The 14,707-nt window shown below is 40.4% G+C and overlaps 1 protein-coding gene across 5 annotated transcripts in view; it reads right to left on the minus strand.

The window, feature by feature from the left end:
• sptan1 (spectrin alpha, non-erythrocytic 1) overlaps positions 1-14,707 on the minus strand; it is a 105,874-nt gene that overhangs the window by 1,853 nt on the left and 89,314 nt on the right. For all 5 annotated transcript variants that reach the window (XM_061747959.1, XM_061747958.1, XM_061747957.1 and 2 more), the window contains 12 exons: positions 9,861-9,981; positions 6,965-7,086; positions 6,751-6,883; positions 6,572-6,670; positions 6,330-6,489; positions 5,947-6,023; positions 5,658-5,867; positions 5,244-5,540; positions 4,494-4,606; positions 4,038-4,055; positions 1,585-1,639; positions 111-307 (listed from right to left, as the gene is read on the minus strand). In XM_061747959.1, the coding sequence (XP_061603943.1) occupies positions 111-307; positions 1,585-1,639; positions 4,038-4,055; positions 4,494-4,606; positions 5,244-5,540; positions 5,658-5,867; positions 5,947-6,023; positions 6,330-6,489; positions 6,572-6,670; positions 6,751-6,883; positions 6,965-7,086; positions 9,861-9,981 (1,602 nt within the window). The remainder of the gene's footprint in view (positions 1-110; positions 308-1,584; positions 1,640-4,037; positions 4,056-4,493; positions 4,607-5,243; positions 5,541-5,657; positions 5,868-5,946; positions 6,024-6,329; positions 6,490-6,571; positions 6,671-6,750; positions 6,884-6,964; positions 7,087-9,860; positions 9,982-14,707) is intronic.

Consider the following 14,707-nt stretch of genomic DNA (forward strand, 5'->3'; position numbering starts at 1 on the left):
CATGCAAGCACAGTGTGGTCCAAAACCTGCTCCAGTAAGAAAGTGCCTGAAATATTTGCTTGATAATTTAACTGTATTGAATCACAGATTCAGATAGTATTGTGTTGTACCTTGCTTGTATCTGTTGCTCCAAGTTATGCTGCATCCTCATTCCCAGCTGGTCCAATTGGTCCCATTGCTGGGCCAGACCCACTGTGCTGTGCTCGGTGTATTTGTTGTCCAAGATGAGTGCTTCCTCCATAGCTGCGCCCAAGTCTTCAATCTTCTTCAGCTGGCTGCGCATGGCTCGAATCTCCTGGTGTTTACGCTACACAAAATCATACATCCAACAATCAACCAAACAGTATTGGGTTTACATTCACCACACATTTTGACACTGCAGCTCACTAAAAAAAACTGCAGCTCATTTAGAGTGCTGCAGCTTGGTTTCTGACCAGACCAAAGAGGTCAGAACATATTACTCCAAATCTAAAGGCTGTACACTGGCTCCCAGTCAGCTTTTATAATAGCCTTACAGTAGTTCTGCTACTGGTCTATAAATCACTAAATGGTTTAGGTCCAGAATACATTAAATACATGCTAATGGAATATATTCTCAGTCGGGCCCCGAGATCTGCCGACTCTGATCAGATAAAGAAACTCAGAGTCCAAAGCAAATACGATGAAGCAGCTTTTAGCTGCTATGCTACAGGCAAATGGAATAAGTGGCCAATAGATTTTAAGTCACCCCATCTTTAAGTCCAGGTTAAAAACTTTTTCCCTCATGCTTTTTAAGAGCATTTCCACTTTTAAATCTATCCTTCACTGTATGTTGTTTACAATTTTTTTATTTTTTTATTTTTTAAAAAGGTGCTTTATATTTTTCTCTATTTACCTAAAATGCTTTTGATCATGTACAGCACATTAAGTTACCTTGTGTATGAATGCGCTAAATTGGCTTGGCTTGTCAAGCTTCATTTAGTGCGTATACAAAATGAAACTTATTGTGGGACACACAAACTCCTCCACCACGATAAAGTGACGGCTTCCAGGAGGGGGTTTGATATTGATACTGGTTATAAAGAACCCCGAATCAAATGTTCATTTTAGTCTATGCTGCGGGCTGCTAAGAAAATGGATGTTCAACATTTGGACAACCTTTTATTTAAACCATGCAAACGTTTTTTGACCCAGCCTCCGAAATGAATCGGAATCGAGAATTGTTTGGAACCCGAATTGCTCAAATTCAAATGATGCCCAACCCTAATTGTGATTTAAAAAACACGTACATGCAGGCCCCCCATTTTCTCTCATCTTTTTAAGTGGGAGAAGTTGCACAATTGGTGGCTGACTAAATACTTTTTTGCCCCACTGTTCTTGTTGATCAATGAGGTGCTTTGCATTGACTATGTTTGAGCATAGGGGTGTAGTTCATTTTCTCTGCAGTTAACGTATCCCTATTCAACATGTCCTTAAAAAGCAGTTGGTGAGGTGGAAGAAAGATTACCTCGAGTTTTTAGGAATTCGATTTTTTAGTACTCCTGATTCATTATTTGGTACAGAAGAAGAATTTGACATGATTGATTGATTGATTGTCTTGTTTACCTTCGTGGCCTCCAGCTGGGATTCAAGTGTACCAGACTCTTCCACCATACATGACCTGACACACAAAGGGATTTTCAAAAGTAAGACAAAGAAAATGCAACAATTTCACATTTCTTAACAACCCCTTTCCAGAAACATTCATCAACAATGTCCATCCAGGGGCTTACTTGATTTTAGACACTAATCAAGAGCCACAAGAGAGAAAATTTGTACATTAACTCATGTATGACTGCTGGTTTATAAAACAGATTCAGACAGATTAGTATTCAATTAAAACATGAACACAAGGTAACCTAACATGCCAAATATTTTGTTTCATAACTTTATTTTGGGAAAAGCTAAAACAATAACTGTGAGCAGGGGCTGGACCAGTGAGCTTTAATCAATTTCGCACTGAACAAGAACACATTTCATAATTTTGATGACTACATTGACTTTTAATTGAATTCTCATGAATTAAGTAGTTTATATTAAATTGTAAAATATTAATTAATATTGTAAAATAAAAATAAAAAAAGCCCCAAAAAAAATAACCTAAAGACTTTCCTAATGTACTTGCTTTGTTTTGCATTAAAACAAAGGGGGGGAAATGTATTATATGATTTGAGTGGTCATCAAATTAGGCTGCATATGGCCCCTGAACTACAATGATTTTGACACCACTCATTAATTTCAAAACATTTTCTCCCATTAATGCGAGCTATAACCTGTACAACTCAATTGAAAAAAAGAAAATCTTTTCATGAGGGGGAGTACAAATAATTAACTGACATAATGTCTTAGAACTGGGGATTATCTGTGTTCCGAATTAATGTTCTATAGGATTTAGCACACACCTGCCACTATTCAAAGTCCCTCTGATTAACATCAAACCAACTTCAGCTGTTCTTGTAGCCTTTTCCTGACATGTTTATAGTCACGTCTTACAGCACAAGGCATGGTCCAAAGAGAGCTTCCACAGAATGAGAAGGATCTCATTGTTCAGGAGTACACAAGAATTTCCAAGGCTTTAAAGATACAACGCAACACAGAGAAGACGGTCATCATCAAGTGGAGAAAATATGGCACAACAGGGACGTAACCAAGAATTCGATGTCCCTCATAAATTGATGAAAAGATGAGAAGAAAACCAGCCAGGGAGGCTGCACAAGAGAAGGAATTGCAAGAACTGCTGGCAAGTACATCTATGGTGTAGGTTCGGTTGGCAAGACGGAATCTTTATCTGTCAAAGAAAAACATCAAAGCCTGGCTACATTTTACAAAAAAAAAAAAAAAAACAACCCTTGAAATCTCCCAAATGCATGTGGGAAAATGTTTTATGGGCCGATAAAACCAAGGTTGAATTTCTTGGCCATAATTCCCCAAAATATGTTTGGTGCAAACACAACACTAATCATCACCAAAAAAAACAAACAAACAAACAAAAAAAAAAACACTATACATAAGGTGAAGCGTTGTGGGGCAGCATGACGCTCTGGGAATGTTTTTCTTCAGTTGGAATTGGGATCTCATTCAAAGTTGAGGGGATTTTGAAAACTGTTCTAATTGCCGGTGGGCGTTCAACACCTTCAGGCTTCTGCTAGAAATGTCTGGAAAAGCCTACCAGAACATCTAAACCTTATTTGGGGTTAATCAGAGGCACTTTAAATGATGACAGGTGTGTGCCGACTCCCATTTAACACGAGTTTAACTGTGATTGGTTAATTCTGACCACAACATATACCCGGTTATAAGAGGGTGTGCACTTGTGCAACCACACTATCGCAGTTGTTTATTTTACTTCCCCTTTCACAAACATTTTTTTCTATTGAGGTGTAGCGGTCACATTAATTGTCGAAAAGGTTTTGAAATGATTTAGCTTGGTCTATATTTTTTTTTCTTCATAACACATTAGTAGAGAATTTGAAAAGGGGTGTTTAGACATTGCCACAGTATGTTGAGCACTATAAGTGAGTAAAATCCATCTTTTCAATATGCTTTCATTTCTATTGGTAATTTCTTCAGTGGGTTTGAAAAACTAGTTCAATCATTTGATAGCACTGGACGTTTACAAACAGGATTACATTCCTGTATTCTAACAAATCTAGCCATGGCTCCTAAATTAAAGGAAACATTGTATGTGTAAAGATCTAAGATATATGCAATTACATTTTAAATAGGGCTGTCAAATGATTCATTTTTCATATCAGATTAATCACACTTTTGAATTTTGCATAATCGCGATTAATCACAATCGTCAAATATACCACACATACTACCGCATTTTGTGATACTTTTTTGACTAATCAGCCCTACTTTTAAAACAAGGTATTGCCATCAGTCTTTTTTCTTCCTGTTGCTTTGCAAAGACTACAGACAATACTACTATGTAGTTGTTTTTGGTTCGTATGGCGAAACATTTTATTTTTCCATGACCATATGACTTTTTATTTTGAAATAATTTTGACACTAACCCATCCAGAAGATATGTCCTGGTTTGCAACATTTCCCAAGCAACAGCGAAGATTCCGCCGAGGAATAGCAGGGAGAGTGGGGAAGGAAGAGAAAAAGAAAAAAAAAAACTTGTTAAAATGATAGCACTTTTAAAATTAAAACAATTTTAAATTAATTCATAACTCATTTTGTCACAATTATTATTGCTAAATCTTTTTTTTTTTTTTTTTTTAAAGGTACATGCAAAGGTGGGTGGTGTTATTTGCTATATAAAATGTGATTGCTGCAAATGAAGGATGGAAATATGGTTGTAAACTTATGTTTCTAGGGATATATTGATTTTAAACAAAAACAACTTCCCTAAAAGCCTTAGTGCAAGTGGATATAACATGTTCCATACAAAACAAAGAAGACTGCAGTCACAATTTCAACCCATTTTAATAAAAAAGGGACTTGCTCAAAGATGCCTACTCTACCTCGTCTCCTGCAGCCATTGGTGGAAAGCATTGGCATGCTGTGCAAACTCCTGTCGTAACTTGTCATTTTCCTCCTGCCTTCGCTGCTCTTTCTGCAGTTCCAGTTCTCGCTCCTGCATTCACAAATGAGAAAGGTGACGTAATCGGCGTTTTTATGACGTGGGGATGGGGGGGGGGGAACTAACGAACTTTCGAGATTGTTTATTTTGAAACATTTTACAATTCACTTTGTGTTAAATGTAAATTCAATATATGTCAGAAAACAATATTTACACGAGAAATTACGGTCAATGAATATCATTATTAATGTCATATCTTGAGCAAATCTGTCATAATCTTATGCTACTAAGAAAGCAAAGTGTGTATCAAACTTTTAGTCCTTCGCATTAGTCATTGCCCAAGAAGTAGCTCTCAGTTTCAAAAAGGTTGAGACAGCCTGGTTTAGACAGTTCATTTCCTTGTCTAATTGAAAAGTAGTGCTTTGCCGCCATCTAGAGTATTTAGAGGCAATTAACCTTTTTTTGGGGGGTGGGCGTCACTTACTGGCAGAATTTCACGGCATGGCTTGGTCCCTTTTTGCAATCAAGTATGATTACACAGCCACTCCCTTGCCTACCACCTGTTGTTTTTGCCAATTCTGCCTCATATTTTGTATTTGGGGATTGCAATGACATGCTGTGACGCATAATCCAGACACCAATAAAAGATGTGAAATAAATAGCCTATATGGTAAATACTTAATGCGCATACCTTGATGATCTTCTGCAGGTTTCTCCATGTTTCTTCTAAAGCTTCCATTGTAAACCAGGTGTAGGGGTTGGACAGCACCTGGTAATTCTTGATCTGCAAGTCTAGTTCAGCCAGCTGGTTGAAATCTGTCTGGGCTGAGGTCAGCGAGGAGCGGAAGGCCTCATGGGCTTCGCGCAGCGCACGAATCTCTTCCAGAGAATTGCACCTCACTGGGTCTGTCAGATCCTCCTCTGCGTTCTCAAACCAACTGTTAAAGGCTGATGCCTTTTTGGCAAATGTTAGAAACAAGTCCTCAACCTGGGTGGGAAGAAAAACATTCTGAGTTATGACCTGTGCATCTTGGCACCCATCCAACAGACTAACCTAAAACAATCCCAACACCTACAACCACCACCCACCCTGTGGGCTCTTTACCTTTCGGAAATGCTGTTGAGCCTCCAGGAGCTTCATCTTTCGAGCTTCTGAGTTGGATAGTAATTGGTTCCAGCGCTTCATTAAGGCAGCGTGACGAGCTTCAATGGCTTTTGCTTGGACATGCTTGGCAGCCAACAACTGGTCTTTGAGAGCTGTGATATTGGTTATGCCCTCCTGCTGGAAGGCTTGAAGACCGGCATCAAATGTCTCCTACAGATCAACAGAACAAACACATCGGTGATGAGAGAAGAAAATACAGTGAAGTTGTACACGTTAAAGTTATAAATACCTGCTTGGTGAGTAGCGTCTGTACAGAGGACAGGTCTCTGCCATAGTCATCATTCTTGAGGCTGTTCTCTTTCTCTCCTAAAAAAAAAAAAAAATAATTAAGTAACCAAGGTGTACGTCCACATTATAAAAATGGTCCCACTTTTAAATGGCGAACATGAGGCAAAACTTAATTCTAGTTTGTCGTTTCAAGGTTCACAATAGACAGATTAGTAGACAGACTATATCAAATATTTTTTTAAATTTAAGTTTTACCACTTCCACATGCCCGAAACACACTTTTCAAAACACTTTTTTTTAGCGGGATGGCCGCTCTCTAAAAAGACATAAGCTTTTGATTCTGGGATACCACTCTCTTTTCTCGAGTCTTTTTTTTTTTCATACCAATCCAAGACTCCACCACATCAGCCTTCCAGTTGAACTGCAGAAAGGCAGAGTTCTCATCCAGCTTCGCCTTTCTCTGAGCAGCTGCCCGATCAAGCTCTGATACTTTCTCTTGGAGAGCTAAAATCTTGCAAGTGATACTGTCCACATGATGGTTGTTCTGTTGAAAAGGGGAACATCAACATTTTAAACGAGTTAAAAAAAAATGTAGCTTCCTTTACAGCCCGTTCAACAAATACTACCTTCTTAATGAGATCTTCTCCATTAGCACAAACATCGCTGACTCTGTCTCTGTGCACGGTGAAGTCTGTCTCAAATGCTTCATGTTTTTTAAGCAACCCCTATTAATGAAATATCGACATTTAGAAAAAAATCCACCCCCTTAAACATTTTGAGAATGTGAGACTGGTTAGAAAAATACCTGCACAGCAGCCAGTGTATCTCCGTAGTCCTCACCCCCCACCAAATTTAGTTTCTCGTTAATCCATGCTTCTTCTTCTTCCACGTTCGCCACAAACTGCTGATAGTCCAACGATTCCTCCAGCCTCTGACCCCTAGGTGTAAAATGCAGGAAGTTTCTGTTTATGTACTTGTGCCCTGTGCTGTTAAAACTGTTTATTTATTTATTTTTTTACCTTGCTCCAGATAAGTCTTTGAGCTCCTTCCAGTGGTCAACAAACTGAGACAGTCTCTGCTGTATTTCTTCCTGACCAATGGTGTTGTCATCAGACAGTTTCTTTCCCGTATCCAGCACCGACTGGGAGCATCCAGAATTGGTTACGACCGTTATAAATATAACATTTCCAAATTAAAATTGGTGTCTAGTTGAAAAACTTACAGTGGGTACGGGAAGTATTCAGACCCCCTTAAAATTTTCACGTTATATTGCAGTCATTTGCTGCTGTAACACTCACATCTAACTTCTGATCATCCTTGATATGGTTCTACATAGTCATTGGAATCCAGGTGTGTTTGATTATACTGATTGGACTTGATTAGGAAAGCCACACACCAGTCTATATAAGACCTTACAGCTCACAGTGCATGTCAGAGCAAATGAGAAGCCTAAGGAAATCCCTGAAGAGCTCAGAGACAGAATTGTGGCAAGGCACAGATCTGGCCTGGGTTACAAAAAAAAAAATTCTGCTGCACTTAAAGGTTCCGAAGAGCACAGTGGCCTCCATAATCCTTAAATGGAAGACGTTTGGGACCACCAGAACCCTTCCACGAGCTGGCCGTCCGGCCAAACTGAGCAATCAGGAGAGAAGAGGCTTGGTGAAAGAGGTAAAGAAGAACCCAAAGATCACAGCGGCTGAGCTCCAGAGATGCAGTCGGGAGATGGGAGAAAGTAAACCATCACTGCAGCCCTCCACCAGTCGGGGTTTATGCCAGAGTGGCCCGACGGAAGCCTCTCCTCAGTGCAAGACACGTGAAAGCCTGCATGGAGTTTGTGAAAAAACACCTGAAGGACTCCAAGATGGCGAGAAATAAGATTCTCTGGTCTGATGGGATGAGGGGCCCCCCTCTGGAGCAAGGCCTGGAGGTGGGGATCGAAGGCTAGCCGGGCCTGCACCCATGGGGCCCAGCTGGGCACAGACCGAAAGGGTAACGTGGGTCCCCCTTCCCATGGGCTCACCACCTGTGGGAGGGGCCCATAGGGGTCGGATGGAGCGCGAGGTGGGCGGTGGCTGAAGGCAGGGACCTTGGGAATCCGATCCCCAGCTACAGAAGCTGGCTCAAGGGACGTGGAATGTCACGTCTCTGGCAGGGAAGGAGCCCGAGCTGGTGTGCAAGGTCGAGAAGTTCCGACTAGATATAGTCGGACTCGCCTCCACACACAGTTTGGGCTCTGGTACCAGTCCTCTCGAGAGGGGTTGGACTCTCTTCCACTCTGGAGTTGCCCACGGTGAGAGGCGCCTGTACGTTGGGGTACATCCCCGGTGGACGAGAGTGTAGCCTCCCTCCACCTTCGGGTGGGGGGACGGGTCCTGACTGTTGTTTGTGCCTATGCCCCAAACAGCAAATCAGAGTACCCACCCTTTTTGGAGTCCTAAGAGGGGACTCCATCGTTCTGCTGGGGGACTTCAAAGCTCATGTGGGCAATGACAGTGAGACCTAGAATGGCGTGATTGGGAGGAACGGCCCCCCCCCCCCCCAATCATAACCAGAGTGGTGTGCTGTTATGGGACTTCTGTGCTCATCACGGATTATCCATAACGAACACCATGTTCAAGCATAAGGGTGTCACCCGTGCACTTAGCACCAGGACACCCTAGGTCGCCGTTCAATAATCGACTTTGTGGTCGTTTCATCGGACTTGCGGCCGCATGTCTTGAAGAGAGGGGCGGAGCTGTCAAACGATCACCACCTGGTGGTGAGTTGGCTATGACCAAAGCGGCATTCCACTTGGCCAACATTAAATATCGTCTTTGTAGTGTATTCAATTAAATATAGGTCGAACATGATTTGCAAATTATTGTCTTCTGTGTTTATTTATGTTTAACACAACGTCCCAACTTCATTGGAATTGGGGTTGTACATGTTATTGTGGTTGTTACTATGACTAGTAAAAAACATGACAGAAATAAAGAATACAAGCAGTTTGATCTTGCGCCAGAGTAACACGCCCAGTGGCATGCAAATGGGATTTTTCCGAGGTTGAACCCCCCCCCATGACGATTGTTTTTGGATGTTAAAAACCAACTCCCAAAACCATTTGTTGGCAAACATTAATTCTAATTTATACATCTTTCATTTGGTTTTATTCAGACCAAGTCAATTTATCTGTAATTTAAATTATGTAAATAAGGGGTCATTAGAAATACTACAAATACATTTTTTAAGTAGTAAGTAGTCACAGTGACAACAAAAAACGCATCAGTAATAACTAATCATTTGAAATTGCAGCCAGCTGAAACAAAATTTTGAGGTAATGTTTTTTTAAACTCAAGTTAGATATTCATTCTTCTGTACTCGCTTAAGCCTGTTGCTGAAATCTCGTTGGCAGAGAAGAGGCAGTGCACCTTATTCTTACATTCACCTCTAAATGCACACTATGTCTCTTTCAGGTCAACTGTAGTTTTGAATAACAGAATCTATTCTGAAAAAAAAAAAATATTTTGGGCCGGTGTTTAGATACAAATGATTGCTCCTTATACACAAAATTTTAACAAGTTTATTCGTAAAAAAAGCCTTACGTGTTGGCCGGACAACCATATAGTTCAGCACTGATAAAAAGTCACTGAGTAACTAGCAATTTTCTTATTAAACGGACTCCCCGGACAAGATCCGTAGTGCATATTACTGTTTGGTAACTGTGCTGACAGCTGGAGAAGCTACTTACAGTATATAAAGAAACAAAAAAAAAAAAAAAAAAGGGAATATGTGCCCTGCGATTGGCTGGCAACCAGTTCAGTTCAGGAGCGTCTCTCGCCCTAAGATAGCTGGGATAGGCTCCAGCAAGCCCGCGACTCTCGTCAGAAAAAGCGGTACAGAAAATGGATGGATGGATGGAACAGATGACTATATTACCTTTATGGCTGGCTCATGGGCTCCCAATTCAGCCTCAAGCCTCTTGTGTTTCTTCTTCAGATTCTGCACTCCAGTCAAGTCACGTCCGTAGTCTTCTGAGCTCACAAGCAACTTCTTCTCTCTGTATAAGGTTGGGATATTAATGCATTGACCCAATGCAATGTTATCTTCAAATATATAAACCTAAACCACGAATTACCTCGATTGAAAATGTACTAATTTTGACTTACTCCAAAATCATTTGACAACAGTAAGTAAAAGAAAAACATAGATGTTATCGATAGTTAGCAATGTGACAAAGTTATTTAAACTAGATTATTAAAGAATTAAAATTCAAGCATTGGGCTTCATAATACTTAACTCAGAAATGCTAGAAACAATAGCATTGCATTTTTCTAAATGTGAGAAATTACCAGTGATGCCGGTAAAGCGTTACTCCAAAATTAGCCAAAATGGCCACCATCTTGAGTAATGTAACGTCATTGTATCCAGTAAAGTAATCAGATTACAGTTACTTCATCAAATCAATGATAGTTACTATTGAGTCAACAATGAGTATTAAGCAATTTGTGGCAGATGACTTGAAGCATCAGCAGCAATGACAATGACAAAAAAGGCAGGCATATAGAGTAGACCCAGACGCACAAAAAAGTCAGCGCGTGATATCGTAACTCCAACAGGAAGTGACCTATGACCTGAAGGAAAAAAGTGTGACATTTTCACATATTTTCAGGGTTTATAGTTTTGCGAACTCCTACTACAGCTGTCATCCGATTCGCTTCAAACTTGGTCTATAATAGCTCAAGACATGGGACATTAAAAGTTATCCAAAGTTTTTGAATCCGACGAACTATATGATAGGGCCGGGTCTTTACCTAGAGCTAAAAAAAAAAAATCCAATGGACTTCAAACTTGGTCAGTCTCAGCTCAGACATTAAAAGCTATCAAAAGCTCCCCCCCCCCCCCCCCCGACATACTATATGACGCTGACGGCTCGTCAACCGTAGCTTATCTCATGTCGCCACAAAGCAAGGGCATGGTGATTAATCAAAGACCTACAACCCCAATTCCAATGAAGTTGGGACGTTGTGTTAAACAAATAAAATACAATGATTTGCCAATCATGTTCAACCTATATTTAATTGAATACACTACAAAGACAAGATATTTAGTGTTCAAACTGATCAACTTTATTGTTTTTAGCAAATAATCATTAACTTAGAATTTTATGGCTGCAACATGTTCCATAAAAGCTGGGATAGGTGGCAAAAAAGACTAAGAAAGTTGAGGAATCCTCATCAAACACCTGTTTGGAACATCCCACAGGTGAACAGGCTCATTGTGAACAGGTGGGTGCCATGATTGGGTAGAAAAGGAGCTTCCCTGAATTGCTCAGTCATTCACAAGCAAAGATTGGGCGAGGTTCACCTATTTGTGAACAAGTGCGTGAGAAAATAGTCAAACAGTTTAAGGACAATGTTCCTCAACGTACAATTGCAAGGAATTTAGGGATTTCATCATCTACGGTCCATAATATCATCAAAACTGGAGAAATCACTGCATGTAAGCGGCAAGGCTGAAAACCAACATTGAATGCCCGTGACCTTCGATCCCTCAGGCGGCACTGCATCAAAAAGCGCCATCAAATGTGTAAAGGATATCACCACATGGGCTCAGGAACACTTCAGAAAACCAATGTCAGTAAATACAGTTTGGCGCTACATCCACAAGTAAACAGGACCCCGTCCCAGCTTTTTTTGGAACGTGTTACAGCCATAAAATTCTAAGTCAATGATTATTTGCTAAAAAATATAAAGTTTATCAGTTTGAACATTAAATATCTTGTCTTTGTAGTGTATTCAATTAAATATAGGTTGAACATGATTTGCAAATCATTGTACTCTGTTTTTATTTATGTTTAACACAACGTCCCAACTTCATTGGAATTGGGATTGTATTTACGCTAAGTAAATACGTTTTGCAGGCCATCCCCCGTTTTTGTGCGGCCAGCATTTTCTCAATATAACCTTTGACGCAGTTTTGCACATCACGTCCCACCATAATAACCAACAATAAATACAGTAGTGTAGTAAGCCTAGGAGTTCATTACAACCCATATCCTAAACGCAACAGAACATGATCTCCAGCCTTTTAAATCTAACATCCACAGTACTTAAAATTCCCGCCATACTTAGCAATAATAAATGCAGTAGTGTAATAGGCCCAAGTGTTAATTACCTTTTTCCAACATTTGAATGGGTCATACTTTTAGACTTGTCCTGCAGCAGTGGTTTGCAAACTACTGCCCGGGGCCTATTTGCGGCCCTAACTTTATCATGCCAATACTCCAACCTGGCAGGATCTCAACCGACGGCCTGGCGGCCATTTAGCTGTCCTTACTTCATCATGCCAATACCCCAAGGTACCAGGACCTCAACCTACAGCCTTGTGGGCCATTTGTGGGTCGTCCTTCAGTTTGTGTGGCCTTTGCACTTGTCACATAGTGTGGTGTCCAAACCACCGCCCGGGGCCATTGGGTAATGGGTACAGTTTACATTGTGGATAAATTATAATCCTGCCACTTGGCAGCTGCTCAAAGTAACTAAAAAGTTACTCGTAAAGTAACTAAGTTACTTTTTTCAAGGTAACTGTGGCAACATTGGAAATTACACAGTGTAATGCCTTGTGTAATACAGAAACCTATAATGGCACAAGTCTCTCTAAAGACACTGACGTGCAGAGGTGGGACCAAGTCATTGCCCTTTCAAAACCGATCAATATTACGTTTTCAGTTCTTCTATGAAAATCCTATGCTATGATTTAAGGCCTCTTTATACTCCCGCGCCCACATCGCATCACGTGAATGACGCATTGGGCCGCACAGACGGCAATAATTGTTGCTGCGCGTAGAATGCCGCGCAGATAATCTCTCGTGATTGGTCCGTTTTAGTCACATGCTGTGATGACGTACTCAGCGTTCCCCTTGGTTCCACATACCACCTAGGCCGCCGCCTTGATCGATTTTGCAGTATAATTAAACGCATCATCTGGTCATCTAGGTCAATTTGTTCTAGCAGACACTTTTCCACGGCCGCCATTGTTGTTGCTTTGTTCCTTGAAAGGAAAGGAAAAAAGGCTACCCGAAATGGCCATAAAATGCAGAGGAAACTCCACCCTGTGGTGTCCTAGCCAATACCAGCAGTAGAGAACTGCATCACATTTTCAAAACAGCACGCATGGGTTGCGCACAACTATAAAGGCAAACTGCGCGCGGGACAGCCGCAGTGACGTCAGCGCGGTCGCCGCCCGCGTGAGTATAAAGCAGCATTTACTTCTCACTTTATTTCAGAAGTGATTTTAAACAGACTTATCACAAATAATTTGCATCCAGTAGTGCTGCAATTAGCAGTCAAGTATTCTACTGACAATTCTATCGGAATAATGAAGTATAAAGAGCAATTAGGAATACACAAGAGAAAATGAGACATTTCACTTATTAATGAAAGACCAACTGGCTTCCTCTTTTAGATAAACGGTATTTTTCTGAAACTCACATTTTACACATAGAAACTGCAATTTCGTGTCTACAAACATTTATAGTGAGGCAATTTCTACTATAAATAAACTATAAATAGGCATTTGTTGTGAGTGTCAAAAACAAGGCAATTTAAAAAGAGGAACACAAGTTTGTCATCTACAATTTTATCCAATTGTGGTATATCAGTCGGAACACTAGGGGGCACTGTCAAATATTACGTCGAAAAGAGTCGAAGAAAAGGACAATCAAAAGAATGTAGTTTCATGTTAAACAGATGCTAGCTTTGTGTGCTGATCGATTGGTAAATGTGAATTAAAGAAAGAAATACAGTACAAGACTGACTCTTGAGAACACTACACTGACTAAACCAGACTGTAATAAAAAAGGAAGCCCAGACAGCGCAGGGTGGCCCGCCGTGTAACTATTTACATGATAGCTCACAAAGCTAGGTGCCAATGCCAATGAAAACAAGCATACGTGACGTCAAGCCGCGCGATTCTTATAATGCAATGTGGATTTTTTATTTTTTTTTGCAATAATTAACGTCCTTATTGTTACGTTAATTGTCATTGACGTTTGTGTGTATGTTACCAGTGGTTCTTGGAATGTATACCTTATTTAACCATCACATTTATTGCTTATTTATGATGTACTTGTATTTTTTTTTTTCATGAAACCATTACTTTCGGTAGTGTCTGAAAGTATGACCTCTTTGTCAATTCCTTTACAAGAGTGTGCCGATCAGGGCGTCAACTATTTAAAGATCATAACTAACTATAGCAATAGTAGTGTGGTACCCTGGGAGCTAATTAATAATACTGTAGTATTGTACTGTATAACAGTAGGTGATACATCGAGGTGTAGAAAAAGAAGCTACGAGTTTTGGTTTCTCAGTGCTTTGGTCAAAGTAGCAAGTCTTTTCATGTCAATGGGTTCAAGTGAAGTCATGAGTCATTGCTGTTCAAGCCAAGTTGCGAGTCTTGTAACGTATTGTCATGAGTCTAAAGTCAGCAAATTCATGACTCAAGTCACATGACAAGTCATGTGACTCAAGTCCACATCTTTGCTGACGTATATTTGCTTCTTTGATCTATAGATGATATTCACAATAGACCAGAGCTCAGAGACAAGCAGTCACAACAGTTTGGGTTCTCTCGAGGGCTGGTACTGACGGGCTTGATCTGGATTGATTTGAACACAAAATGTAAAAAAAAATAATAATCTGAGGTCATAGCAGTGCTATGGTGATATCCCATTACATGCATGACTTCGTTATTAAAGTCAATCGATGGGATTTTGTTTTATGCTA

Source organism: Phyllopteryx taeniolatus, chromosome 15 (assembly GCF_024500385.1).
Source record: "Phyllopteryx taeniolatus isolate TA_2022b chromosome 15, UOR_Ptae_1.2, whole genome shotgun sequence".
NCBI classification, from domain to species: Eukaryota; Metazoa; Chordata; class Actinopteri; order Syngnathiformes; family Syngnathidae; genus Phyllopteryx; species Phyllopteryx taeniolatus.